The sequence below is a fragment of the Cynocephalus volans genome, chromosome 15, assembly GCF_027409185.1.
Source record: "Cynocephalus volans isolate mCynVol1 chromosome 15, mCynVol1.pri, whole genome shotgun sequence".
NCBI classification, from domain to species: Eukaryota; Metazoa; Chordata; class Mammalia; order Dermoptera; family Cynocephalidae; genus Cynocephalus; species Cynocephalus volans.
Window position 1 is genome coordinate 87,485,893 of NC_084474.1, and position 26,773 is coordinate 87,512,665.

General features: G+C 43.1%; 1 protein-coding gene across 4 annotated transcripts in view; it reads right to left on the reverse strand.

Annotated features, from left to right (window-relative positions):
• The window catches only part of ZFAT (zinc finger and AT-hook domain containing), a 202,908-nt gene that overhangs the window by 46,931 nt on the left and 129,204 nt on the right, over positions 1-26,773 (reverse strand). For all 4 annotated transcript variants that reach the window (XM_063079198.1, XM_063079196.1, XM_063079195.1 and 1 more), the window contains one exon: positions 11,049-11,187. In XM_063079198.1, coding sequence (XP_062935268.1) covers positions 11,049-11,187 — 139 coding nt within the window. The remainder of the gene's footprint in view (positions 1-11,048; positions 11,188-26,773) is intronic.

Sequence of the window (26,773 nt, forward strand, 5' to 3'; positions counted from 1 at the left end):
CAGGAACCAAACCCAATACTCCCTTGAGGATTTCTTGTAAGGGTGGTCTTGTGGTAGTGAACTCCCGCAGTTTTTGTTTGTCTGAGAAATATACTATTTGCCCCTCATTTCGGAAGGATAGCCTTGCAGGGTAGAGTATTCTTGGCTGGCAATCTCTGTCTTTTAGTATTTTGAAAATATCATCCCATTCCTTTCTAGCTTTTAGGGTTTGTGATGAAAAGTCTGATGGTAACCTGATTGGGGCTCCCTTATAGGTGATTTGACGCTTCTCTCTTGCAGCTTTTAAGATTCTCTCTTTATCTCTGAGTTTTGCCAATTTGACTATGACATGTCTTGGAGAAGGTCTTTTTGGGTTGAATACATTTGGAGATCGTTGAGCTTCCTGGATCTGAAGATCTGTGATTTTTCCTATACCTGGGAAGTTTTCCGCCACTATTTTGTTGAATATGTTTTCAATGGAATCTCCATTTTCCTCCCCTTCTGGAATACCCATGACTCGGATATTTGATCGCTTATGGTTGTCTGATATCTCTCTCAGATTTTCTTCAATGTCCTTGATTCTTTTTTCTTTCTTTTTGTCTGCTTGTGTTATTTCAAACAGCCCATCTTCAAGTTCAGAGGTTCTCTCTTCAACTTCGACAAGCCTGCTGGTTAAACTCTCCGTTGTGTTTTTTATTTCGTTGAATAACTTCTTCAGTTCAGCAAGTTCTGCTACATTTTTTTTCAGGACATTGATTTCCTTGTACATTTCCTCTTTCAGATCCTGTATACTTTTCCTCATTTCATCATGATGTCTAGCTGAGTTTTCTTGTATCTCATTCAGTTTCCTTAGAATTATCACTCGAAATTCCTTGTCAGTCATTTCAAGGGCTTCTTGTTCTATAGGATCTAGAGTTTGAGATTTATTAACTTTTGGTGGTGTACTTTCTTGATTTTTTGTATTTCTGGTATCTTTTTTTTGGTGTTTATTCATTGTGGCCGGGGGTTTCACAGTTCACCGGTTTAAGACTAATGACTAACTAGGATGTTGCTGTGGTTGCCAATTTGGTATGGCTCCCTCCGTGACTGCTCAGTTGGCCTCTAGTGCCTTGTGTGTGTGGTTGCCTCGGGTCTTGGGCTTCTCCGGGGAGCCACCTTTCTGGTCAGCTTGGACTCTGCTGGGCTGGTGGATCACGTACCACAGGGTGTGTGATCTCTGTTGAGCTTTCACTTCCCGTGCAGGACTTCTCCCTGTTCCGTGTGCTCTGGCCCAGGCTGTTAGATCGTGCAGTGGCGACCCCACCGGGTGTGTGGTTTCTGTCGAGTCTCCGCCTCCCTGGCCGCACGTCTCCCCACTCTGTGCGCACTGTGCTGGGCTGGGGCGTGTCTTCTGCACCCCTCGTCTATCAGCTGGGCCTTCAAGACCCTGCTCGGCACCGCCTCGCCCAGGAAGTCTACCAGGTTTCTGCTGGGCACAGACGACCGGTCTCTCTGTGTGCCTTTGTAGCACTATGTAGATCTTTCTCGGGTCTTGTTCACCTTTGTATCCCCCCAGTATAAACCGAGTCTAGCGCCCACCTGCAGCCTGGTCTCCGGCCGGTTCAAGCGGACCTGGGAACTCTCCTACCACACTATTCCCAACCAGAAATTCGTAAGGCTTTTTTCCAAACTGGTGGCCGCAGAGATGGTGTCTGCCTCCCAGTAACAGGGAGTTTACCTGGGGCCGGAGTCCAGGGTATGGTGGAGTGACGGGTACTACCTTGCCCTCCCGACTCTGGCCCGGGACAACCCTGCCACCAGCCCCGCCAGAGAACCGCGGAGGGAGTTGGAGCCGAGGCCGGTCCGCAGGCTCCGGAAAGCCCGGCGCCAGGCCAAGCAAGTGGGAGGGCTCAGTTATGGCCGAGCAGGGCGGAGCTGCCCGCACCTGGGAAAATGGAGGCAGCACCGGGCGGTGAGTGGCCTGGTGGTGCAGGCGGGAGCCGCGTGGGCATGCACCCCCCGAACAGAGCTATGCCAGGGATCACTCACAGTGCTGTGCCAGGTCGGGTGCTCGCTCTCTGTCTCTGGTTTGCCGCCTTTCCCAGTTCTCGGCCGCTGCCGCCTCGGGCTATTCAGTCGCGGCGCGGCTCGGGCGCTCCCAGGAATCTTCTTTAATGCAGGCCTGAAACCTCGAATCCTGAATAGGGCAGCTGGCCGCCTTCAGCGCGGCCCCGGCCTCCGGGATCCTGGCTGCATCCACAGCAGCCCTGGCGCCGTGTTCCCTGTTTCGAGACTCGCTTTTGCAGCTAAGAAACAGTTCTTTTCCTGCTCCACACTTCAAAGCTGTTGCCTGTAAATGAGGCAGCCTCTCCTGCCGGGGGGCAAAGTGGCGGTCACCCCCCACGACCGGTCAGCAGCAGCAGTCCTCCCTTAAGAGATGGCGAGAGGAAGGTCCACAGGTTTCCCGGCTGCCTGAGGCCCAGTGGCCACCTTTTTCACCTCAGGTTCTCCGCGCCAGCCGTCGCAGCCGCCGCCATCTTGAAACCATTGAGAACGCAGCGTCCAGCTCCACGACCTGAGAAGCGCGGCCGAACCGCACGCTTGACGGCGGCAGTGGGCCGGGATGTACCAGAGTCTCCATTTCTAAGAACTCACAAGCAACTGCTCTCACTAGCACTGAGATGAACAACCAGGCTGGGAAGCAAATGGAGGAGGGACGGTTTTCACTACACATCCTTCTAAATCTTTGAAATGCTGTTTCATGGCAGTATAATTGCCCTATTCAAAAAATTGCTGAAATTAAGATTATAAATCTAAACCAGAAAAATAATATAAAGTCATTGCTTCCTTACTTCTCTTTATTACTTAGGCCAGTGATTCTCAACGGGGGGTGATTTTCCTCCCAGAGAGGGGACATCTGGCAATGTCTGGAGAAAGTTCTGGTTGTCACAACCAGAAGCTGAGACTGGCATCTAGTGGGTAGAGGCCAGGGATACCACTAAGAATCCTACAATGCACAGGATGCCCCCACAACAAAGAACGATCCAGAGCAAAATGTCAGCAGTGCCGAGGCTGAGAAACCCTGCCTCACGCACAGCAAGCGGCTTTCTGTGCCCAGTCTCTTTCCCGGCACTGCATGTGTCAGACCAACTAACTTCCTCACTGGTTATTCTAATGAATGCTTTCACTCTGTTTTACTACCAGTACCAGCGACACCACCACCAATAACAATAACAACAATCACATATACCTTCCACTTATTGGGCAGTTATCACATGTCAACACCTAATACATAATAGTCGTGCTTTCTTCATAGCAGCCCAATGTTACAGGCATGATTGCCTTGTTTTATGCAGAGAATTGGGTGGTAAAATAACCTTTCTGAGGTCACATTTAAAAACTTAGTACTGAATCCAAGTCTGTTAAACTCTGAGCTCACATCCTTAACCCAAGGCTGTGCTGCTGTCCAGGGTGACTTCTGTGAATTATACAACAGTGCCGACCACATTCTCAACCAAAATCTATTCTTTCTGAATTTCAGTGACTCATTCCTGGCTCTTCTACCAAGCATCTCTCTGACCCAAACTCCTTTATAGGCTCCTTATCCTTGTTTGGAGTCCTTGAGAGTCACAAACACTTGGTCCCTTCTATGTCTCTGATGTTCACAGCCAGTGATGTTCAAAAGTATCCCATTTCTCCAAACCACATGTGACCTGAACAAATTACTAAGACACTCCTACCTAGGCAGTGAAAGAACTGAGCTGACAACTGAGTGTATCTCAGGCCACCACATTTATTCATTGCTCACTGGGGCACTAGGAGGAATTAGAGGAATTCTGTCCTGATATCAAGATTGTCTGGACAAATTCTATAAGAATCAGATGAATCTCCTGGGGACACATCAAATAAGTTAATCATCTCCCAAATGCAGTTATGACATGTCCAGGCTCCTGAATCAATCCCATGTCAGTGCATCTATACAGAGCATTGTTCCATAACTGGGGTTCCACAGGTGAAGGAGGTGGGTTATTCTCCACACAGCCATTAGCAAAAACAGAAGCCACCTGAAAGGTCAGGTGCACATCCCCTCACCCTTCTACTCACTGCTTTACAGACCCTGGGAGTACATGAGAGAGTACAGTAGCCCCAACAGACCAGAGCGAAAAGCCAGGTGGCTGCTGCCACCAGCAGAAAGACTGGCAACAGACACCAAATTCTTAAGTTCCAAAACATTCTACACAACAGGAAGCTCAAATGGATGCTTATTTTTTCAAATTCAAGTACACCGCATTCTCTTTTTAGGCAAAACAAAATGGGCTTGTTCTTTCTTTCCCAGAACTAATTAAACTTAGTTTTTAACCTCCTTTGTCATCACTTATTAATCACCTAAAATGATGTCTTTCCCTGTGATCATCTTTTACAAACCCTAGGGTGTGAGGACCTCTGCCTCTTCTTTTGGGTAAACTGACGCTGCTTACCCTGTAAAGCCTTCTTGTGTGGCAGTGAACAGAAGCAAACTGCCTGAGGTTAAACCTAGGCTTTAAAATGGAACTGAAGATTCCCTCTGGGGTAGTCTTTAACGAAAACAAATTTAGGGAGAAAAACATCCTTATATTATGCTTAAATTAAACTTAATATGATAATGCTCCCACATTAATTAAAACTTCAACCTTTGCCACAATGACTTTAATTAAAGAACAACAAATGGAAATATGTAATCCGGACCAAATGGTTAACTAGGCCAGTTAATTGACATCAAAACCGAGAGAAATTAATTTCTATTTCAATTCATTAAATTCTTAGGCAATGAACAGTAAAGGTCAATGGAAGGTTTGGTGAACTTACTTGCAGCACTGATATTAACTGCACACCATAAAAACTATAAACCTTCAAATCACAATTTCCTCACATGGACTGATTAACCAAGCAAAAGTATAGAATTTCAGCAGCAATTTTAAAAATCGATCATGGCACCCTTTGCTCTTTTTGGAATGTAATATATCCTGGAAGAAATTCAGGTATTAAAATATTTGTGCCCTTTGTGGTATCTGACATTATGAAAATTCAATTTCATTTTTATAACAGAACTCCAGGAATGGCATGAAACACTGGGCTGGGCAGTCAGAAGACCTGAATCTGGTACTTGTTTATGTGACCCAAAGCTACTTCCTTAAACTCTCAGGTCTAAATTTTCCCTTCTACTAAGGTGAAAATGTTAAAGCTCATATCCTTAAAAAAGACACTGTGTGCTGTAAGCAGAACAATGGGCCCCCCCAAAGACAGCCACATCCTAATCCCTGGAACACATGAATATATTACATGGCATGGCAAAAGTGACTTCACAGATGTGATTCAGTTAAGGATCCTAAAATGGGAAGATTATTCTGGATTATCTGAGTGGGCTTAATGTTATCACAAAGGTCATTATAGAGGAAGGCCGGAGGGAAGGTCATAGCCATTGCTGGCTTTGAAGATGGAGAAAGGGACCACATGTTGAGGAATGTAGGAAGCCTCTAGAAGCTGGATAAGGCAAGACAACAAATTCTCTCCTACAGTCTCCAGAAAAAATGCACCTTGAGTTTAGCTTGGTGGCACTCATTGTGGACTTCTGACTTTCAGAACTAAGATAATTAATTTGTGTTGTTTTAAGCCACTACCAAGTTTGTGGTAATTTGTTACAGCAGCAATAGGCAACTACTGTAGGCACTAAAAGATAACTGGAACAAAAGCAGCTTAATTCACAAATGAAAGCAGATAGAGGATAACTTTATTTTACAAGATTAGCAAGTGAAATATGGAATCAGACTTTGCTGGCATTCTCACATCCTATTGTCTCTTAACTTGGTTATTGTCTCTACCCTAGAATCCAGCTAGAACCCCAGCTCAGAACTAGGAAATGAATTAGGGGTAGTAACTAAGTGGAAATCATATGCAAGCATCGAGGTAGAGGCTTCCTGGTGACATGTCATGCTGTTAGATCATATCTGGCCACGGGACTCAGAGATATCTGAATCCTATCTCAAGCCCCAGCCCCCATTCCCACGGGATCCTCAAGAAAAATAGCAGCAGAGGAAACAAAGTGCTCTTTATTATTAGTCGGGCTAATGTCCCAAACCCCAATGAGGAACACTTGGTAAACAAAACTTAAGTAAGGTTTTCCCCATGCCTCCTTCTCCCTCCATAAACTCCCGAGACCCTCTGGATGACACAGGGAGGGGCTGGAAAGACAGATAGTCCCAGAATTGGCCTTAGGTCAGATTAGCAACTAGCCTTGAGGATAAAGAAATGAGGGAAAGTAAACAGCTCCCCATGCATGTAACCTTATAACACATTACCACATTGCCACCAGCAAATGGACCCAATCCTAGAATATCCTAGAATAGAACCATGGCTCTTCCTCCTCCTCCCCTCTCTCCTTCTCTTCTATAGCAAGTGCTAACATTTCAGCGGCAGGCACCAGACGCTGAATCAGGAGACTGAGTTTGACGTGGCCACTTGCTCACTCTGTAACACAGGGTCAGTCATTTGCCCTCCCTTTCTTTCCTCATCTAAAGCAGAAATGATGATGCCAACCTCACAGGGCCATTTTGAGAAATAAATGAACATATAAAATACCAATCAATAACACAGCATAGTATCACATCACTGGAAGCATCTACCAAAAATCTGGGCCCTACTAAAAACAATTTTAAAATAAAAATGTCTCAAAGAATGGTTGCATATTGTAATGATGAATAAGCTAACTATACTGATCTAACCACCACATATTCTACACAACTACTGAAAATCAATATTGTACCCACATGTATGTATAATAAAAATAAATAAATAAATAAATAAATAAAAGAGGTGAAATGTGAATCACATTTATCTAAGAGAGATATTAATGTTAGTAATACTTCTGTAAGGAAAGAAATGCTATCGTCCTCAAACTGAATAATTTGGATTTTTAGCAAGATTACTGGTGTGATATTAATGCATAAAGAACCTGCTTTGTAGAAATAAAAACAGTGAAAATAAAATATCATTTAACATTTAAAAAATAAAATAAAATAAAATAAAATAAAAATGTCTGAAAATCAAATACATGACTTTTGGGTTACCTGATATTTCTGGATTTTCTGCTAACACTATTTTCCCTGAATCTGATGTGAAAAACTAAGATATGAACAGACATTCCAGGTACACATGTATACATAGTTACATTCTTCTAATACACTACTTCAAAATAACATGAAAACTCTAGATACCAAAACCTCAGCCTTGTCCTTGCACTCATCCTCTCATTGCTTCTCTTGCCTCAGCTACCCACCTTCACCTCAACAATCCCCTAAAACTGGGGCCTTAGAGAAGGCTTGGCACTGGGGAGCAGCAGCCACGGTCCTCCTGTGAGTGCCAGGCACACAGCTCAGCGGGATGCGTACTTTCTGCTGCAGTGTCAGCACATGGAACCTTGCAAAGAGCTGTCCAGCCCTCATCCCAACCTAGGCATTAAGAACAGTAGATGCCACTGTGTGATTGCCTTGTTTGACACCAAATCACACTACCCAGCACAGAGCCGGGCACACTGTGGAGCTCAGGAGATACGTGCTGAAAGGAGAAATATGTGCGTAAACATAATAGTGAATTTGAGCCACTGATCAAGCACATGTACGTGTCGGGCACTGTGTGGGAATCTTAAAAAAAAAAACCATCTAATCTTTGCAGCTGCTGCTGAGGCAGGTATTAATTCTCCTCTTTGAAGGCGTGCAAACCGAGGTTCAGATAAGTTAGGTACCTGGTCCAAAGGCCACAGTGATCAGAGATCCTGATCCAGTTCTATCTGACTCCCAAGCCTGTGTTCATCCCCATAACCGAGAGAGACTTGAGAAGGAGAGTGCTTGGAGGCCACTGGGAAATCACCGCCCTGCTAAACCCCAGCTTCATCCCGCTACGTGCTCTAGGAGTGAGCTAAGGATCCATAAAGCTTAGCACGGAAGCATCTTACACCTCTCATGGACTGATTTACTGAACCAGTTGTTGAGCCAGCTTAATCAGGCATATTTCAAGGGGAGGAAAGGGGCAGGCCCATGGAAGCTATACAAGTATATCTTCCTTAAACAGCATGAAATGTGCATTTGTGTGGGGGAAATGCCTCAAATCCATATTAATGAGTAAGAGATGGCTGAGAGATCTGCTTTCAGAACATCAGATGCATGTAAAACACAAATCATTTAAATGGTGCTCAGTGCAAGTCCAATTACTAAAAAGTACAAGAGTTCTGAGGTATTGGTGTACCCTGAAGGGCCCAGCCGACAGGCCCTCAGGGTGGGAGATGCACTGGAGCGGGCTTGCACAAGCTCATAAGCCAGATGTGCATGTCTTCCCAGCTCCCTGTTCAGTGACATCATGTTAGGAGTTTAAAATTGTCCAGGGTACAAGTATTCACACCACAGAAATGGGCAAGTGCTACAAGTCAGGTTCCCCAATCCCAGCCCCAAAGAGAGCCAATGGTTAAATGTTAGCTACCAGCACATTGCTTGTACTGGTGGGTGCCCAGGCAGTGGCCATTCCCAGCCAGCATCTGGAGTACACTGAAAACACAACACAAACTCTGTGAAAGTACCATGGTACCTTCACACAGAAATGTCTGATCAGGGAAATCACAGCTCCTTGCGGGCCTTTCCCCACCTCCTCTACAGCATGTGCACTGACACCTTTCTCAGGATCCCTGAGGTGGCAGGGGATAGGAGAAGCTGTCCCAGCAATTGGCTTTGCGTATGCATAGTGTGACACTGTTTAAACATAGTTGAGAGCTAAGGAATCACTATGCTTGATTTAAGGAGAATGAAACATTACTTGGAAAAAACTACATTTTTTTCATTTTTTTTTATTATGTTATTATTTTAACATCTCTTCCTCTATATCAAAACAAGAAATTATAGTCTCACGAAGATATTTTTGGGGAGTGAGTAGGAGAGGAAAATAAAACCAAGTGGGGATGGAGAGAATTACTTGAAATTAATCACATGAAAATGAAAATTCTCGTGGTACCAAACAAGTCAGCACTTCCAAGCACTTCCCTCCCTCTCCCAGACATAAGAACAGTGTAAACTTTGAGCTACTGAAATTTCTAAACTGTGTGCATATTCAACCAGCAACCTGATTTCAGAGACTGTTCTCTTGCCAAAGCACAATGGTGCAATGTCTCTTAAAAGCCAAGAGACATTTAGTTGTCTCCTTCATGTCCCTTGTAAGGGGTGGGGGATACACACACACACACACACACACACACACACACACACACACACACACGAGGGTACTTCAAAAAGTTCATGTAAAATAAAATTAAAAGGTAGTTAGAATCTTTCTACAAACTTTTTGAAGACCCCTCACATATCTGAAAGATGACCAAAAATACCCATGGCAAAGATGGAATATAAAATGCAGACCCTGTCAGGGAAAGCCAATTGATTACAGAAAGTCTGAGAAAGTTAAGTGAGAACTTAGGGCATGAAACAGTTCAACCTCAGCACATTTTCTGCAAGGCAATGATGAAATTCTGGCAGCAGAGAGAGATGATAGCACCATCAATCAGCTCTCCATGCCTGTCCCAACAGCCACAGTAAATGTCTATTTCCTGCCAATCCAACCCAAAAGCATGAAGGATGTGAAAACAAATCTCTAGCCTGCTACTCCAGTTATTTACTGTGACTCTAAGCCCATTCATTCTCCCTTCTGGCATTCCTGGACACGGGGGTCGTCAAAAATAATGCAGAAGTGTTAGATATTTTCAGAAAAAAAAAAGAATACAAAAGCAAGGAATGAGAATATATCGCATCTGTGTGTTCTGTCATTTAATCCCCCCCACCATGGAAGAAGGCTGTGATGAGCTCCACTCTACAGGAAAAGGGCCCAAGCAGGAGAGATTAGGTAATGTACCCCCAAGTTGGAAAGCTGAAAAGGAACGCAGACTGGAGCCGGGTCCTCCCCACTGCACTATCCTGCTCCCTTGCTCCATCAAACTGCCATTAAAGAAAACTAAAAGCTCTCCGTTACCCCAGATGGATAGGCTTTAAAATTATCCTGATTTCCCATGCTGCTCATCTATTTCTGTACATCAGCCCTGTCACTGAAAGTGCTGAAGGATACAGTCAATTCATTTGTTTTACATTAAGATGCATTTCATGGCTATTACAACAAGTGGAGCTTCACTCTGAATTGGAAAACTCTGAGCATCCCTAGCTGCAGCGGGGTTTACGATCCCACATCTCTGTTTACTGGGGGCAGATTTCTACAACTGTCTTTAGCTCCAAATAGAATCGGGACTTAGAAAAGAGTAGCAACTAACATACTGTATGCCACAATCATTTTTTAGTTGAATTACCGAGTGCAGATACAAACACAACGGCATTTCTCTGTATGGTAACAGCACATGAACCAAGCCTTCTCAAGTAGGAATATGTGATTCTTTATTGAGAAAAGGGGAAAAAAAAACTTTTTAATAATATTAAAGGCTTTCATCAATTCTCTCTAGTTTAAATGTTCGAGAATGTTTTTTCTTTTCAAGATGAATAAGTAATCTGACTCAATAAATATTTTTAGATAACCCAAAAAAGTTCACTTATAAATATGTTTACAAAAGCATCAGTTATAATCATAAAAAGAAAAATCTAGAAACCTCTCTCAATAATAAGAGAATTATTAAAACAAAGTATTTCCATCCAATGTTGTATTATAAAAAGTCGTTATTATAATTAGGAAGACAGTTTATCAAAGGAAAACTAAATGTTCCTGCTAATCAATGTTAAGAACAGAAAGTAAACTGTAAACTTTCATCTATGCAAACTCGCTGCATGGACCAAGAACGGAAGGCAGTGCTGTGAGTGGACACTGCAGGGGGAGGGACGACAGGAGGACTTGGGGGTAAATTTTTACTTCTGTCATTTCAGATTTCCATTAAGGTTGTTATATTAACCATGCAATAAGTAATGCTGGTCAATAATGATGATGAAGAATTAACAAAACCAAACGTTCACGGTTTAGAATTGAACTGTAAGATGCCAGCTACTCTTCTCGGTGGGACCCGGGGCAGGTGGCACCTCACCTACCTTGCTGGGCAAGCGCTTCCGCCGCTAGCTGCCTGGCGCCCACGCTGGCGTACTCCTCATTGGGGTGCTTCCTGTTGTAGTGCCGCTTCAGAGAGCCGGATATGTTGCACGAATAATGGCAATGGGCACAGCGGAAAGGCTGCAGGACAAGGAGGAGGGGTTAGGGGACAGTGAGTCCAAACGTCTTCCTTCACTACATTCTCTATCTGGTGAGTATATGACACCTGAAAGCCAGCGATAAGCAGGCCCAATCACCTGTGATATGTTCTAGGGAAAATGGCTAGGGCAGGAATGCTGGGTCCTGCCTCTGCGGCAACCAATCGAGTGACTGGGACAAGGTGTCCCCAGAGTAAGAGCTGTCTCTGCTAAATAAGTTTGCTTTCATTATTTCATTTCTTTTATTTTTTTGTCCACCCCAGAATTTACAATTTTTGTTCAAGAAGAAGATTTTAAAAAAGCAATACAGTAATCTATCACTTTTTTTTTTTTTAAGCGAATGCCACTAAAAGTAGCAGTCATTGCAAGTAATTCTCTGATATATTTTCTTCTTTGGCTAAATGATTTCCCCCACAGTATTTATCTGCAAGCACCTGCCTACACAAGTGCCAACCATTAGTAAAGTCCACCTGGTAACATCTATTTCTAACCCCCACCTAAGACAGTCAAGGCACTTTCAGGATAAGGACACAAATGGTTCATGCAGCCTTGTCTGTTGTCTTGCTCACTGCTTTGGGGGACTCACAAAGACGGCAAGGGGGAAGGGGTGCTTTCTCAGGAGCCCGACGAGAACTGTCCATGGCTGGGCAATGGATGTACACCCAGGTCATGGTCACATCCCCTGCCCTCACTCCTGGTCAGAAAGATGCTGAAGCGTCCTTCTAAACCAACCATGTGCTGTACAGTTATAACAGTGTGCTATAGGGCATTCGGGGTCGTCTGGTAGGACGGCAGCCCCAGGCCTGTAGGAACAGGAGAACAGTGAGAAGCCCCCTACAGGAGCCACATGCAGGATGGCATGGGGACCTCAGCTGGAGCACGTTCACTGCACCTCTGGCACTGGCCAACAATGGACTCTCAGCTGAGTCATGACACTTCTCTGAGCATTGATCTTCTCATCAGGAATATGAAGATAATAACACCTACCTTGTAAGGCTGTTGTGAGAATTAAATGCCATCACGTAAACTGATACCTAAGATGCCACACAAAGTGTTTCTTACTGTGTTAGCAATTTTGCCACAACTCTATCTGTGCATCTGGGAGCTGATGTACCACTGCATCTGTCAAGACCTCAAAACCCACCCTGACTCCTTGACTATCCAATTCATCAGTCTTTTCACCATGATTACCCAGAAGAGCTAAACCAGGAACGTGACATTTGAACGTGAAATGCCCCAACAATCAGGGAAAATGTCCCCGTCTTTGAAGCTTTAATCAGCCCCTCTTTCAATGGTTTCTTCCTTTCAAGACTACAAATGTGGGCCGAGCCCGTGGCGCACTCGGTAGAGTGCTGCGCTGGGAGCGCGGCGACGCTCCCGCCGCAGGTTCGGATCCTATATAGGAATGACCGGTGCACTCACTGGCTGAGTGCCGGTCACGAAAAAACGACAAAAAAAAAAAAAAAAAAAAAGACTACAAATGTGTTGACATCTTCCTATTGAAGGAGAGAGAGGAGGCAGGAGGGAAGCAAAGGATGAGGAAAGACTTCTACCTCTCTTTCTGCCTAAGTCACCACGTTCCTTTCCCCAAGGCCCTGAAGAGCAGCTCCCGCCCACGGCCTCCCCACTCACCTCCCTTCTCGGGCCTCTTTGACTTCCAGCTACCAACTCCTAGAGGTATAACCAGCGCTCTCTTCTCAGACCTCAAGCCCCCAACTACCATCTCCTTTAGCCAACTAACATTTCCCATAGTGACATTTGTGATGTTGTGCCACTGCTGTCACCACGTTCTCCTGCTGCGCTCTTTCTCAGTTTCTCTGCTAGATCTTTTTTCCTTGACTACTATTAAATGCTGGCTCTCTCAAAGGTGCTGTCCTCGGGCCGGCTTGGCTCTTCTGCCCTGGTTCCAATGATTGGTTTTGCATTGGTGGTGGCTGGATCTATATGTCCAGTGGTGACCTCTCTGCTGAACCACAGATAGGAATTTTCAAGAGCCTTCCAGGCATCTCTGCAGGGGTGTTCTCTAGGCACCTCAAATAAACATATACAATATCTGAATCACCATCTTTCTGCAAAATCAACCAATCGCTCAAAGATGGAAACCTGACTGGCCTCCTCAGCTTGTCCTTCTTTCTTACTATTCAACTGATCACAGAGTCTTGTCCAGTCTTTTCTGGGAAAACTCCAGAATCTGTCCCCTTTCTATCACTCCAGCACAGACAAGTCCCAGCCTAATAAGGGAATGCTGTTACCCCCAGGAGGGCCATATTCTGGGAGAGACTGACACAGGGCAGTTAATCTGGTGCTAATCTGCTTTGACACATTCCAGGGACCTTGCCCTCCATCGAGGCCACACTTTGGTTAAAGGATGCTTTGTGCTATGCTTAGTCCTTCATGTAAGAGAATACTTGTGTTTGGCCCATAGGAGTTATTAAACAAAAGGACCTAGAACAAAAGCAAACTTATTCAGGCTTTCTTATATATCTACTGAGTAGAGAACAAAAGGTTGAAAATTCCAAAATATGATTATTGAAAAGTTAAAATAAAAGCTAAACCATTTTCAAGAGCTTTTACCTTGAAATAAGCAAATATCATGAAGTTATTATTTTTAGAATGTTATCATTTATGTAGAAATCAAAAAGAAAAACCAAAAAGACTATACTGCCAGCATCAGGCAGTCAGTGTGCCTAAGAGGAAGAGTGGGGCAATTAAAATAAGAAATGGTCCTGCAAACCTAACTTCAGACTTGAGAGCCAACTTCCTCCTTCTGGGAAAGCAGATAAATTGTGTCATAAGAGTTCCAACTCCTTTTATTTCCCATGCCCACTCCTTGGCAGAATTGCTAATAAGGAGGAAAAGTGCCTAAATGTGAGCATGCAGGCAAAAAATGCATAGGTGAGACCAAATGAGACATTAGTCTCTGAGCTACAATTTCTATGAAAATCCTCAATTCTTGAAGTTAGAAGGGACACTCGACTTAGACTAGTCTTGCCTCCATGGGAGAGTTTCGTCCGTAGCATATTCAACAGTCTGGGATCTACTGAGCCTTTGCTTCAATGCAGGGAGGTCAACTTGCTCCCACAGCCCTTTCACTTCTGAGTACCGGGGTGGGGTGAAAGTTAGAAGGATGAACCTCCCTGACTTCTTCCTTCACTGATCTTGCTCCTCCCTTCCTTATATCCATTATAACCTTCACATGAAATCAGTTACCACCTAGCTTCTACTTGGGATCCTCTCTCCTTAATGTGGTAACTGAGCCACATCTGGTCCCCTCTAACAAAACAAGTTCTAACCTGTGAATCACTGCCATAGTCCAGCAGGGAAATCCAGTGGAGCTGTCACAGGTCAGGAGGCAGGTGCAGGAGGGAGTGAATGGTGTCCCTGAGCCTACTGCCAGACAGGAAGTCTGACTGCATTATTGATACTGCAAGTCTTGAGGTTTCACTTATGAAGCATATAGTTACTGACCTCCTACTGTGAGTCAGGCACCATTCTCTGATCCCGGGATAAAATGGCAAATGAAGCAGATTTGTGATTCCCTGGATATATAGTAGTTTGTGAACTTGAATATTAACTCCAAAGATTAAATGCTATCTGGGCAAACTAAATGATAAAACTTGGTTTCTAAGTCAGATACTCCCAGATAGCAAAAGACATTAAATCTCAAAAGGGAAGTAAGTTATTTATTTAGAGCTTTCAGGCCAGAATGTGGCCAAGAGTTAGGAGGAAGGTATAAACAGGCTATGCCAGCATAGTTCATTTGGAACAGAGCATCGAAGTTCTTATTGTGGTCCCAAAAGAAAGTGAATCAAAAAACAAGAAGGGGACCCCACTGTCCTAGCTATTAGTCAATGTTTCACTGGAGTTACTAACCAAAGTAATGACATCCAACATCATAATTATTACTAATTTATCTAGTATTCATTGACAGCTACCATTTACCAGATAGTTCTAAGTGTTTTGCATAAATTAATTCCAGTAAGTCTCTTGACAACTTCATATGTAGGTACAGTTATTATCTCCATTTGACAGATAAGGAAACTGAGACACAGAATGGTTAAAGAACTTGGCCAAAGTTTCATTCTCCTAGACTGAGACTAAAACACTTGGTTTGTATTAGATTAGGGGCCGCAGGCCCAGCCAACAATAAAGAGATGATTTGGTTTCCCACTGAAAATAATTTTCCTGAGAATCTCTTGCTCCCAGAGAACCATCAAGAGGGGCCCGGCTTGATATGCTTGGATCTCCCAGACATAAAGCAGCCTAGATCTAACCATCAGCTTCTAGAAATGAGGAACGCCATGGTAGACTAGGAGATAGTTACTAGACTATTGCTGTGAGGCAGGGACTGTGGAAGTGCAGAAGATGAGGGCAGACAACAGCCAGGTCACAGTGTGCTGTCTGCTGGGGCAAGAAAGTGATGTTGGGCAACAGCAGCCAATGGCAGGCAGCAGGTGGGAGGACCAATTATCCAGTTGCTGCAGTGGTACAGATGAGAGGTTTCAAGGGCCTAAAATGAGATGGGGAACAACAGGATGGAAAAGGAAAAAAGTGGTTAAGAGAGATGGAGGAGGTAAAACCAGCCAGACCTGATGGTGAGAGGACATGTGAGAGGAAGGAGGACAGTTTCAAGGATGACTCCCAAGTCTCCAGCATGAATGACAGAGGGGGATGAAGGCCACCAGCTGCAGAGGAAGTTCTATGGATAAGGAGAGGGGGTGAGTTTCTAGAACTCTGGACATCCAGGAGGGTGAGTCCAGAAGGTGGTCGAAGACATGAGTCTAAAGCTCAGAGGAATGTTCTGGGCAGTAACTACAGATCTGAGCACACCCACTGAATGTGTTTGTTTCTGCACCATCATAATGTTGAAAAATCCTAACTCGAACCATCATAAGTTAGGGACTATCTGTATATAATTAACATGAAGTTCAAAAATATACAACACTAAATTACTTTGTTTAGAGATGCATACATGGATGGCAAAGCTATAAAGAAAATAAAAAAAGTAATTCTCAGTGACGTCAGGATAGTGGTCACTTCTGGGATAGAGAAAAGGGTTGGGCTCAGGAAGGCCCCCACGGGAGGCATCTGATGATGGTGATAGTCCATTTCTGGGTGGTGAATGCACAAGAGTTTACTTTATAATTATTCATCACACCACACACTCATGTTATATGCAATATTGTGGATATGCATACTATTTCACAATAAGAAAAGTAAAAAAAAGAAACAAAAAAAAAAAGAAATGGATGACTAAGCAGGTAAATGTGCGACAAAGACTCCTTTCACAAGGTTTTTATGAAGATTTCAGACAACTTACACAGGATGACATATACCACCCAGGTGGTACTCATTACTAACGTTAATAACACTGACAAAAACAACAACATTTATGCATCTGGACATGCAATGTGATTTTTAGGTTTATTTTCCTTCATCTATGTGATGAAAATTACATTGATATTATAATGGTGTTCTAACATAAACACCAGAATCCAAAATGCCCAGAAAGGAGACTATAGTAGGAGTTTCTCTCTAAAGACAGTGACAGGCCTGGAGAAAATATTAACCATAACTCTGGTATTGCCAAACTTAAATCAAGTGACGCAGGTGGAGAGATGGTCTTGGATTATGCAAGTGCCTCCCTAGGGCTTTGGTGGTAGGACACCTATAAGATTTACGACAGCACTTCTGCAGCTGAGAAAACTTGACAGGAAGATGGAGTTTTTTTCATTAATGTCTGAGGTAGCCATCAATCCCCTAAAATGCAAGTTAGCACCAAGTCATCCTGAGAAGCATGCAGCTGGGAGGACGGGATCCCAAACTCTTAAGAACTTTGAATTCATGGCTTGTCTCCCTCCCAGACTTAATTCAGTCACTTCTGAGACTTATGAGGCAATTTCATCTAATCAGAGCCTGGAAAGAAAAGGATGAAGTGATGCTTCTTCAAACTGAGGTCTTACCTGGATCTTATTTTTGGAAAAAAATAATCAGAACAGATGATTCTGAGAAATGTTCCCTACCATTTGCTGTGCAGAGGTCTGTGGCCTGGGACACTACTCACAACCTTTGACTGGCAGGGGTATCTGGGGTCAGATAGACCTGTTCAGGGTGCTACCCCTAACAGCTCTGCAACTTTGGGCAAGTTTGCTCATTTTATTGCAAGGATTAGCTATCATGTAAACAGAGCAGCCTGATGGAGATGCTCATCAAATTATTATCATTGACAGTTTAGACATAAAAACTTAATGTAAACTGCCTCATTTAAATGAACAGAACAAATGGTATTTCTTTAGCCTCAAAACTTGCACTTGGAGAATTTTTACGTTAACACTTGCAGCAACAGAGGAAGATGAAATTAAGGAGGGGACCCAGAATTCACAGGTGACAATGACAGTTATTACTGAGTCCCTACTGCAGGCCTCAGACACATGGGCTAGAGATGGAGACACTTATATTCTCGTTTTGCATATGAGGTCCTGGAGGTTGAGTGGCTTGCTGAAGGTCACACAGTTAGTCACAGGCTAAATGAGGGTTTGAGATCAGGTCCATGACCCCAAAGCTTATACCCCACTCTCCTGGGCCGCTGGCACACTGATCGCCAAGGCCCACTGCAAACAAGTGCCACTTCAGCAACAATCTATCCTGCTGATTGAGAAGATGGATGATTTCTGCAACTTTCCCTGTTATACTGTACTTTCAGTTTTGCAGATGACTTTGTGTTTCAAATCACAGCATCAACAAGATGGTAGTGCTTTCATAGGTGTATTTCCAGCACCTAAAATTCAGGTAGCACAACCTACTCACCATTTCCTCCCCTGCCCTCCTTCAAGGTAGGATCCCACATCAGGGACCTGACTCTGCACAGCCCCCCATCTGGACTGCCCACAGAACTACCTGCTTCCTACCGTCACCTTCAAGCACTGCAGGTCAGAGTTAGAACTGCTACAATACTGAAAACTGATTATGACTGCATTTCCATAGATTTCCAAAGACCACACCAGTAACAGATTATATGTACTCCCTTTTACAGGAATCTCCACTGAGATTTCTTGAAAACAATAATGAAGCAAGGTTTAGTGTGTCAGACATAAGAAAACAATATGCTCACAGATGTTAAACCTGCTCTTTGCTAAGAGAACAGCTCCTGATGGGCTGCACTGAGCCTCTTCTGTAATCTTTTGGCACCATCCAGGGCCTGACTCACAGTATTTGGTGAATTTAAAGAATCCCATGAGCCCTGGGACCAGGCTTAGTTATCCTGGGACTGAACATCTCACTTCTAAAGCACTGATGCGTGTTTTATCTCCCTTTAGCCTCACTATGATCCTCAGTACTGTGAAGAGAGGGAAGAACCAAGAGCTCGAGGCTACACAATGAGCAGAATGGGGTGAAGGACCAATGGAAGGTCTGCTGAATCCCGTGCCCTTGGGGCTTATAAGCCCCTAAAGGAGCTCACAGTCCCACCTCCACCTAGAAGTCTGCCATAATGACTCTATTACACTAAAATTCTATAGAATCTACTCATTTACTCATTTTTTCATTCAACAGATATTTATCAAGTACTGCCTAGGTGCTGGGAGTAGAACAAAAACTAAAACAAAGTGCCTCACAGAGCTTACATTCCAGCATCATAAACAACTAAATACATAATGCCAGATGATGTAACATGTATTAAAATAAAGCATTTGAGCCAAGACCTGAAGAAGGCAAAAGAAAGATCCTTGCAGCCACCTGGGAGAAGGGCAGAGAAGGAAGAGGGAAGAGCAGGTGCAAACCAGGCACGGGATGTGCAGGACGTGCATGTCTGTAATGGGGAGCGTGGAGGATGAGGTGGAGCAGGAGGTGGGAGCCAGGCCACACAGGCACCTGCAGCCATCTGTAGGATTTGGGCTTCAACTCTGGGTGTGACCAGAAGCCAATGGAATGACAGATACATGTGGGAACATTAGACTATTTTCTCTACTTCTGGATTTTTTGATAACAGTATTTCCCAAAGTCTGTTTCATAAAACCTAAATGCTGGGAGGTACTTCGGGAAAAAAAGAAGAGGAAGTTCTACGGTCAATTAAGTTTGAGAATCACAGCATACTCTGTCCTCTCCACACAGAACCTACCAACATCCCATGAAACTGCTTCTGAGGAACACACTTGGAAAACACTGCCTTATACCTTCCTTTAATGGAAAGCCATCTTGTCTCCCCAGGTAGACTGAATTTCCCAAGGACAGGTGCCCTGTCTCATGCTTCTGCTGTGTTGCCCACTGTAGCCAATAGAATACTGGGTTCTAGATACTCACAAAACAAACATGCAAAAACAAACACCCTAATTGGTTGACTGCTGGATTAACATTGCTACTTGATGTTAGACATGCCCATGAGAAACTTCTTTCCCACTAGGAGAAATTTCATAACATTGAATCTCTGAACCCACAAGTCCCATTACATACCCAGGATCATCCACTAAGGCTTATGACCCTTTCATAATGTTCCAGATGACGACTTGGGCTGACAGACTAAAATGTTTAATGTATATACAGAGTACATCCCCAGAGTCTGCTCAGTGCCTGGGTGTCATTTCAGCAGAGTCACGGGCAGGTTCCCCAATGCTATAGCAAGAGAAATACTGCTCATCAGGTAAACTGCCAAAGACTGCATCTGCACCCCTGGATTGGGAAGTGAGCCACTCAAAAAGAAAAAGATGCATATTCACAAGAAGAAGAACCAAGATTGTAAATTATAAGACACACAGTGATGCTCAAAAGGGAAATTCCTAAAGAGCATTTGTATCTGAAATACTCCTTCCTCATCTCCTTCTCTAGCCAGACATCAGTGGGAAATATGAAATACTTACACATAGGACAACATGGGGCACCGGTACACTCCACCCACTCCAAACTGGCATATATACAAGGAGCCTCAAGATGCACAAACAGTCACAGGAGACAAACAAGGGGAAAGAGAAACACAGAGGGAGAAGCAAAAAGACACACAACAAAAAGGAAGAGGCCCACATACCAAGGAGCAGGGGAGGGAAGCAGATTTTCAGGAGCTCATGTTCCTGATGTTTTGCCGGTAAAGATGGACGTACTAAAGATTTCAAAGTAATGCTGATGTTTACAGGATATCGGTGCAAATAAGAATATCATTATTCCCTTCTCCTTGTCCCCAATGGCCAAATTCAGGCAGATTTTGGATGCCACATTCCGATCTGCAATCTGAACCTTCCTGAAAGCTGGGAGGCTGGAGGTCAAGTCCATCTGGCACCATCCATGCCAGGGTAGAAAAGTCTTGTGACTTTTTTTGCCCTATCTTTTCCAGAATTTATAAACCCAAGAGCACGAGATTGGGACTTAGTTCCATCCAGTGTCAGCCACAAAAGGAACAAAAAAATCCAGAGAGGAAAAGCTGGGTCTCCATCACTTAACAAGCACAAAGCTATCTTGGTTTTAAAATAAGGCCAAAGACAAATTAAACGATTTGAAAGAATAAATGTTTTAAAACCATGGGGTACCACAAGTTCAAAAATGGCTTGTGTTGAGGCAATTATCTCATCACAATAAATAACAGTAAATCAATCCACACTAATTGCTTTTTGTGCGAGAGCTTAGAAGACTCTTTAGCGTTCTCTGATTATTGATTTTTTGTAATCGTTTGTGCTGTCAAAAATGCAGTATTTCCAGAGAATATACTGCACAGTCTTAGACAGACAGGATTTTAATTTAACATAAAACAACTTGATTTCCTTTTTTTTCCAGGGGTGCTTTAAAAATCTAAAATAAAATGAAGCTGAAGATGGCACTAAGAGGTTTTCAGCAGAGACTTTTCAGTTCAAAACAATTTAATAAATGGCCTCTTTGACCATCACCACCCCTGCCGCAGCCTTCCTGCCCCCCCACCCACGTCTTCAAAGGAAACAAGAAAAAAATGTGGAATCGTGAACTCTTTGCTTCCCTACAAATTCAGAACTGAAAAGCAAAACAAATGCCACTGACAGATACCCTACACTTTACTCCTTACCCTCTGCCCCTTGGTTCAGTAATTTCCACTAAACATGGAAAATGTTCTGGCTGCTAACTTTACACTCAGTCAGCATTTTGCTTAAAGATTTTGCTTAAGTTTCGAGAGCTAAACATATAACTGCAAGCTTATATAATCAAGACAGTGAGTGGAAAAAAAAGGACAAAGGGGTAAAAATGTTCCTCTGCTTTGCTTCAAAATGAGAAAGCATAGACAAATGGACAGGAAGTAGCTTTGTCTACAAAGAGACATGGGTCAAATCCCAGCTCCCCCAATTAGTAACTGCATTACTACTGATCATGTTACTTAACTAGACTCTCGGCCTCAGTTCCCTCATCTGTAAAATGGGGATATTAATACCTACCCTTGTAGGATTTTTCAGGGCAAAATAAGGTAATGTACATTAAACACCTGCTGTAATGCCAAGCACATGGTTATTATCCAAAGGGACAGGCCCACTTGTCCTCCTTATTCTGATACTAGATATTTAAATATTCACCTTGTAGTGGAACTTTTTGGTGGAAACAGGAGGAGGTGCCGTATAAATAAAACCACAGGCCATGAGCAATACCAGATGACTCAGCATTCTGAGAGGTGCTGAGAATCTCAGGCTATTAACTTGAACTGTTATAAATGTGGCTTCCAAACATTCTGCTTATTTGAGATCAACCCCTTAGTTTCACTCTCTTGCTCACAAAGTGTAGATTAGAAAGTAGGAGTAAATTACTTAGACAGATACCCTTTCTGATCTCATCCAAACACCACTTTTGCTCAATTTAGCATCTAAGCCCCTTATGCATTCTATGTGCTCAGATGTCTGGTGTCTTTGGATATATATCTCATCTCAGCTTCACATGGACACATTATGAAGGCCTTGGGGACCCATTTCATTATCAGGCATACAACAAGAGATTACACTGACTCCCTTTAATTAGTGGATATCAATCAGAGAACTTTCTGGTTGCTATAGGTTTTACACAACAGGATAAAATTATATTAACCCAATTCATATATAACTTTTAAAAAACAAAAGAGATGGAATAATTATTTTGTTGCAGATCTTCTTGGTTCCCAAAGCACTTTGTACATAACTTTCTTGCAGCACAGAACATTCTTGCTGTTACTTTTGATGCACATTTGGCTCTCCCCAGACCTGTACGCCTGGCAGACAGAGGTCTGGCTTTACCCCCAAATCCCCTGCTCCTGGCAGTGCCTGACACAGAAGGGCCTAGCTCTCAGAAACAGTGTGCTGAACAAATGAGTAAACATTTCATATGCTTTGTATCAAAAAATCAAATGAAAATTTAGCACTTTATTTGTATTTATGTTATGTCTTAAAATTCTGAATGCTAAATTGTGGTATCATGTACTCCACAGGGAATACTCAGGAAAAGTTCATCACTGATAATGAAATCAACAGTTGAAATCTCCCTTACCACTCATTAGCTTTGTGAAAACACCTTAGTTATGCAAATTTTAAATTGACAATTAGGCAATAGGTTCCTCAGGCTTCGTGGTATGAATTTTTTGAGGATCTCGTTATGTTTAGACACATATCAAACATAAATGTAATAATGCCTTTTCAAGATGACGGTTTGGATGGTTTCCCCTTTGAGAGAACACCCCCATCTACACCTAACATGTATATGGCCACAGGAGAGAAGGCCAGCCCTCACCTTCTAACAGCCGGGACAGAGAATGACCAGAGCTATTTGTCCAGCAGCTTAGAGGGTCACTGTGTTTCAGGAATGAAGGAGTCTAACATAAGAAGGAAGGGTCAGCATTAAGTTGCACTGAAGGATTTCCAAAATACACAGATTTCAAAGACTGCTGATTTCAGACTGAATTTTTTTTTTTTTTGGTAGACTTGCACATTCACACACCAAATTTTTGACTTGCTTTCCAGAAGTCAGGAACCTCTTGGTACACCTGGAGCCTCACAGAGGATGAGCAGAAGTGCAGAGTCCATCCAGCACTTGGGCCCTGCAATATGTATCCATGTAATGCAAAAAGTGGGTGGGAGTCGTGACGAGGAGAGAGTGACACGGGCAAGTGCAGGCGGGACCCTCTCACAGGGGAATCACACCTTCCGAAAGCACAGGCAGCAGGTACGTAAGGAAGGGAAGTCTCACTGAGGAGAGACACACACTCCCTTAGGAGAAGCCCGTTTATTAAGAACCCTAGATGAGAGATATGCCTGGTAAACGGTTCTCTGTGTCAAGTGATGTATTTATGTGGTCAGACACTTTATAAAGGAATGCACCAGATCAGTGGAATTAGGTGAATATGGCTCCATAAGCAAAAAGAACATGCCAGAGGCACCACGCATCTTAAACAAAGGCACGATAAACAGGGAGACTGTACAGTTAGGACTATCTTGCAATGAGAGGATAAAGGAAGAAACCAGGACAGAGTCTGTGGAACTGACATCGAGAACAACATGCTAAGCCCTCTTTCCTTCTTTACTAATATGTATTGTGACAAGAGGTTCTGCTTTTATCCTGGTGTTATAGGTAAGTTACAGGTCTAGGTGGCTTGCCCAAGGCCACATACATAGTAAGTGGCAAGGCTGGATTCTAAGACAGTCTGATTATAGAGCCATGATGTCTAATGTCAAAAAAGGAAAGGCTTGTGCAGTATGATACACAGCTTCCATCAAACCTGCCCGGTGTTATTTCTTCCATGGGCTCATTTCCAAGGGTCTGTGAATTTCCAAGGTCTGCCCTGCCGTGGGTAATACTGTGTGGACAAGATCCTCGCACAAGAGCTGGCAAAGTACTCTCTTCTGGTGTCTTTGCAACAACCGAGATTACTCGTGACAGCAGCCGTCTGCGGCCTCAGTTGCTCTCCTTGCTCCTTCCAGCTGAAATTTCTTTGTGTGTCCAGAGTAGGTAGGGGAGAGGTCGACATGAACATTTAATGGGCACCAACTGTGTGCAGGTACTGTGGTAGGTGCTGTCAGCATCACAGAGGTAGAGTATTTCTGCTTCCAGTTAGAATGCAGAAAAACACAAGGGACCACTGCTCCACACTAACAACATGACAGATCATTTTTATAAAATCCATCAGACTGCTGAGGACACAAAACCTAAGTGAACTAATTCCAGAAAGGGACAAGTTCTGCCTAGAAGAAAAGAAACTGGTGGCTGCTTTCATCCCTGGCATAGCAATCTATTAGCCTCTTCTCTGAGAAAAGGAGAACTTCATAAAGAACAAGGGGGCAGGCGGCTGGGGGCCAGGGAGGGAGAGGGGAGAGAAAATCCACTACCACCCTTACAAAGCACACGAGGCCTTCACCAAGTGCACCACAGACTCTCCAAAGGCTGGGCGGGGCAGGAAAAGGGAGAGGGACTCCCAAGGAGCAGAAAGCCAGGGGCAGGGCTGGAGAGAAACGAACTCCTCAGCAACCCAGCAACCCAACAAGCTGGCTGCTGGTAAAGTGGATAGAGAACCCGTATGATTCAGAAAGCCAGGGCTGAGCTGAAAGACACAAGGTGCTTTCTGGAGACTCACTGGTGCTCAGATGCTCAGCTTTGCTAAAAGGAAAGTCCTCATCTTGTTCTCAGAACATCTGAAGACAGTGGAGAATCAGCTCTAAAGCTGTGCAGTGCCCAGACCAAGCTTGACTACAGGTCAGATTTATTCATTCTGCGTTGGGTCCCCAAGACCTCATTCAGGTTCAATGACTCACTGAGAGAACTCACAGGACTCAGCATATAGTCATACTCATGGTTTTAATTTATTACAGCAAAAGAAAACAAAGCAAAATCAGTGAAGGGAAGAATCACATGGGGTGAGTCAAGGGGAAACCAGGCATAAGCTTTCAAGGGACCTCTCCCAGTGGAGTCACAGAAAACACTTAATTCCCCAGCAACAAGCTGTGTGAAATGTTGCCAACCAGAGAAGCTCACAGGAGGCTCAAGTATTCAGGGATTTTATGGGCTGATCACATAGGCCTCCTCTGCCTAGCATGTACCCAAATTCCAGACTCCCAGAAGGAAGGAAGGTATTCTACATAAATCACATTGTTAGTACGAATAGTTTAGACAGAGTAAGCTCCTCTTATCAGTTAGGATGCTGAGAACTCTCCTGCAGTCCAAGTGCCCAGAGGCCAGACAACGGCCAAGTTTGTAAGCAGGCCTTTCAAAGGACAGCACTCAGGCCTGTTATGTTAACCCTTTCCTGCACAATCCCCCACACTAAAAACATTTACTTTCCCAAGGCCAAATATTATTTACCTCAGTCTCTACTGTTTTTTCACACATAATATCTGGTGTTCAATTAAAAATTATGAACCATGCAAAGAAGCAAGAAGATGTGACCTCAAATCAAGAAAAACAGCTCAATAGACACTGATGCATAGATGGCCCACATGTTGAAACTGTTAGACAAAAACATTAAGATAACTATGATAAGTATGTTAAAGGCTCAAGTAGAAAAGGTGGAAAACGTGTGAACAGATGATAAAATTTAGCAGAGAAATACAAACTATAAAAAAGAACTAAATACAAATACTAGAAATATTTTTAACTATCAAAAATGAATAATTTATTTGATGATCTTAATAGCAAATTTGATATATCTAAAGAAAGGACAAGTGAACTTGAAGAAAGGCCAATAGATATCATACAAACTGAAGCACACAAAGAAATAAGAATTAGAGAGACCAAGAGAGACCATCTGAATAATGTGAGATATCATCAACAGTTTAATATATGTGGTATTATTGTCCTAGAAGGAAAGAACAGAGCAAATGAAGCAGATGGAATGTTTAAAGAGATAATGTCTGAGAATGAAAGATATTGACCCACAGATCCAAAAGCTCAGCAAACCCAAGTAAAGTAAACACAAAGAAAATCACACCTAGACATAATGACATTAATATGCTGAAAACCAAAAAAGAGGGAAAAAATCTTAAAACAAGCCAGAGGAAAAACGTCCATTAAATGCAGGGGAACAACAATAAGGATTAGAAACAATGAAGGACAAAAAATAATGAAACAACATCTTTAGAGTCATATCCCCCTAGAAATCCATAGCCATCAAAATATTCTTCAAAATAAGCCAGGTGCAGAAAGAGAAATACCGTACAACCTCATTCATACATGGGAGCAAATAAATAAATCAGAAAGAAAGAAATAACAATCATAATAATACATTGAGTTTTCAAAAAAAAGAGAAAAGAACTGTGGTTATTAGAGGTGGGAAAGAGAGAGTGGGAGAGGGATTAGCAAGAAACTGGTTAAGGGTCTCAAAGATTGATTATGGTTTATAAACATGAGTATACTAATTATCCTTATTTGATCACCAGATATTGTACACAGGTATTGATATTCAAATCTGTACCCCCCAAATATATATACTCAATTATGTTTCAATAAAAAAACTGTCCAAAAAATATTTTTCAAAAGTGAAGAGGATGTAAAGACATTTTCAAACAGACAAAAACTGAGAGAATTCAACTCCAGCAAACCAGCATATAAGAAATGCTAAAAGTTCTGCAAGCTAAAAGAAAATATATCAGACAGAAGCCCAGGCCTTCATGGAAAAA